The sequence below is a fragment of the Egretta garzetta genome, unplaced genomic scaffold (assembly GCF_000687185.1).
Source record: "Egretta garzetta isolate BGI_Z169 unplaced genomic scaffold, ASM68718v1 scaffold41, whole genome shotgun sequence".
NCBI classification, from domain to species: domain Eukaryota; kingdom Metazoa; phylum Chordata; class Aves; order Pelecaniformes; family Ardeidae; genus Egretta; species Egretta garzetta.
In genome coordinates, this window is record NW_009258755.1 from 398339 (window position 1) to 401429 (window position 3091).

The 3091-nt window shown below is 44.5% G+C and overlaps 1 protein-coding gene across 1 annotated transcript in view; it reads right to left on the reverse strand.

Annotated features, from left to right (window-relative positions):
• Nucleotides 1-2643, reverse strand: part of LEF1 (lymphoid enhancer binding factor 1) — a 79221-nt gene extending 76578 nt beyond the window's left edge. Inside the window, 2 exon segments of the mRNA XM_035888905.1 lie at nt 857-990; nt 2511-2643. Of these exon segments, the coding sequence (XP_035744798.1) occupies nt 857-990; nt 2511-2643 (267 nt within the window).
• Between the last annotated feature and the right edge of the window lie 448 nt (nt 2644-3091).

The following is a 3091-nucleotide window of genomic DNA, read 5'->3' on the forward strand; positions in this document are numbered from 1 at the left end:
GCCTACAAGAAAATTTGTTTCCTGCTCCACTCTGGTTCTACTAATGCCATTTCCACAGCTCATTTTAGCATTGCCTCCCCATCGCTCTACACATACACTAAGAGGTTTATAAAAATAAATTGGAACTGACTACCCAAAATTAAAAGTATGTTAAAATCCATCAAACGTGCATCTACACCAATGGAAACAGAGGGACCAACCTAGAAGAATCAGTGCCCGCCACAATGCAAGGGGAAGCTGTAACTATTGCATCGTGGTTGATATTTATTCCTAAACGACCATTTCACAATTTGTGGCTGAAGACACAGAGCATGTTTCAAAGCAATACTGCAAGATACACAAAGCCTTCACGCAGAGCAACTGATGGCAGAAATAAATATCAATCAGCAAAGAGCAATGTGATATCTGAAGGCAAAAAAAAAAAAAGAATCAAATCTTTTCATCTTACTGACAAGCAACTTCAGCAGCTCTGCTTCCAGCCCTCGATTTTCCTCAACAAACGAAGAGTTAAAGCCAGAAAATTCACATCTGTCCCAGTCACTACAAAGATGGCATTTACATCATTCCACCATACATTATCCTACGGTCGTCAACCAGGGCTCCCCCCCTCCCAAAGCTCCCAGCCCCGTTCAAAGGACGTCAGACACCGCAGGCGTTAATCTCAGCTTTTCCACCGCAGTCGCGACCAACACCTCTGAGAGCTCTCAAGCTCCACTGGACAGAGGCTCTGAACAGCAGAGGCGCAACCTTCACTGTAACTGAAGCTACCCAAAAAACCCGGGCATGAACGCGCACTGCAGACCGAAGAGGTGGAAACCCAGCTCGCCAAAAATGGTCTTTGGAAGAGATAACTCACAGTTCTGGGGATGGGTGGCGACAGAGATCCATTAGGCATGTACGGGTCGTTATTCATATTTGGCATCATGATATACCCAGAATAACCAGAGTATGATGGTCCCTTGCTGTATAAGCCACTGTCTGGATGCTTTCCTATGGAAGAGGAAACAATGATTACATTATTCCCCACATACGCATTTCTTGTGAGTTACTTAAACAGGTACTGTGCATTCATAAAAATGTTTTGCATGCAAACGTTCCCTGACTCATGGATATCACCTCCGACAGAAAGTGGTCCACAGCAATTTGTAATAACCTTTTTTTTAAGATGACTTAATGCTTAAGGGAGCAAGCGCTCTCAGTTTTATGCTTAAAATATGGAATAGGCTCAGAGTAACCAATTTATTTTGCTAGCCCCTATTCAAATCAAGGCAGAAACATCACCAATGACATCACATTTCTTAAGTAGCAGTTTTCCCTCATTTTATACATCCCTCTAGGATTTGTGGATTCAGAAGTATCGCCAGTACGGGTTTCCAACATCACAGTTAGGAAAGGGAGGAACGGGGCAGTGATAACCATAGATATAATCATTTCCTTCTCTTGCTGAGCCACTGTGTGCAGCGAACAATTCATTCTGGCCACGCTCACCGGGAACAATTAGAGGGCAGGGACTGGCTTGGAAGGAGACCCTAACGAATTGGGGAGGTGGCGGGGGGGGAGCTGTTGAACACACATGGCACTACAGCCAAGAGGGAAGCCAAGCGAGGGAGGCTTTTTTGTAGGAAAACAAAGAATTTGGGTCCAGTTCCTGCAAAATGGGGGGGGGTGTGTGAGCAGGTCTCCCACCTCCATGACCATTGACAGCGATACGACTCGAAGGTGAGGTTTTAAGAGGATGCAAGGCTGAAAAGAAAACTATACAGAGCTGACCTCCCCCCCTCATTGCCAAAATGCTACGGGCATGGACGTTATTGCTTTTAGGCTGTTTAATGACCAATTTGGAGAAAGATCACCACAGAGTCCCAAAAAGCACCTGGGCTGAACTGTGTCTGTCTTTATATGGAATTTATGATCTGGTTTAGTTCCTGATGATAAGCATTTCATTTGAAACGTAACCTCCCATCCTTCACAGCAGACATTCTTTGTACGCGTGTCCAGCTTCCTAAGTGATATTCAACGAACTCTGTTCTTTCCTCTGCCCTCCTCAATCAAAATTAACCAGCTGGTACATTAAAAAAAAAAAAAAAAAAAAACCAAGAGGTCTGTTCCTGCTTAGATTTGCAAGAGGAGATTTAAGCGACAGACTTTCGCTATGGGGAAAAAAGCAGAGAGTTTCTGAATACACACAACTGGGCTGCACTGCACGAGTGAAGAGATAGATGTGTTTAAGCTGATATCCTAAAAATAGTTGTTTCTTCAGTGAAGATCCATTTGGCCTACTTATCAGTTTCTAAACAACTGAAATACCATTTGGTCACTCAAGATAAACATGCTGCACATTCATCTCTTCTTTAAATGTGCTTTGAAAGCACCCTGGCATCCCCCTTCCCCAAAGGGTACTGAATTTATGTTTCCCAAAAGAAACCAAGCTCCAGTTTGAGGACCGTGCGGAGGCTCACAGGGGGACTAAAGAGGGACAATATCGCAAGACAGGACCGTGCGCTTCTCACCTTCCTCAGGGTGCTCTCTGCCTTTATCATGGTAGGAATCCTGCGCTTGAGTCTGCCTGGAAACCTGACCGCAGGGAATCCACCATCAGAAAAGAAGAAGAAAAAGAAGAAAAGTCATTGAACGGATGCTCATTTATCGATTACAGCGCTACAGCTTCCCGTAGAAAGAAAAAAGTTAGGGCCCTATATTTAATAGAAGGGTCTTATTCCTGGAAAATGTTTGGAGCTTCAACGGTCAAAAGGCTCTTGGTGAAAGGATACCAAAAATAATAATGAAAATCAGGTTGCCCTCATTGCCAGATCTTTAGGAAAAAAAGAAAAAAAAACAACCAAAAAAGAAAGGAAAATAAAGAGAGAGAGAGAGAGAAAAAAAAGCAGGTTCCCCGCTCACCCTGAAGTTGTTTTAGCGTCGGGAAATTCTTCCCAAACAGTTTTATGCAAATCCCTTAAAGAGTTTGCGGATAATGCTCCGACCCCGCTGATTTTAGCGAGGAAATTTCATGGCTGCCCGAGGTCCAACACCACCGCTCCGTCGGGGGACTCGCGGGAACTTTCTCGTCCCGGGCCGAAGCGCGGAGGGG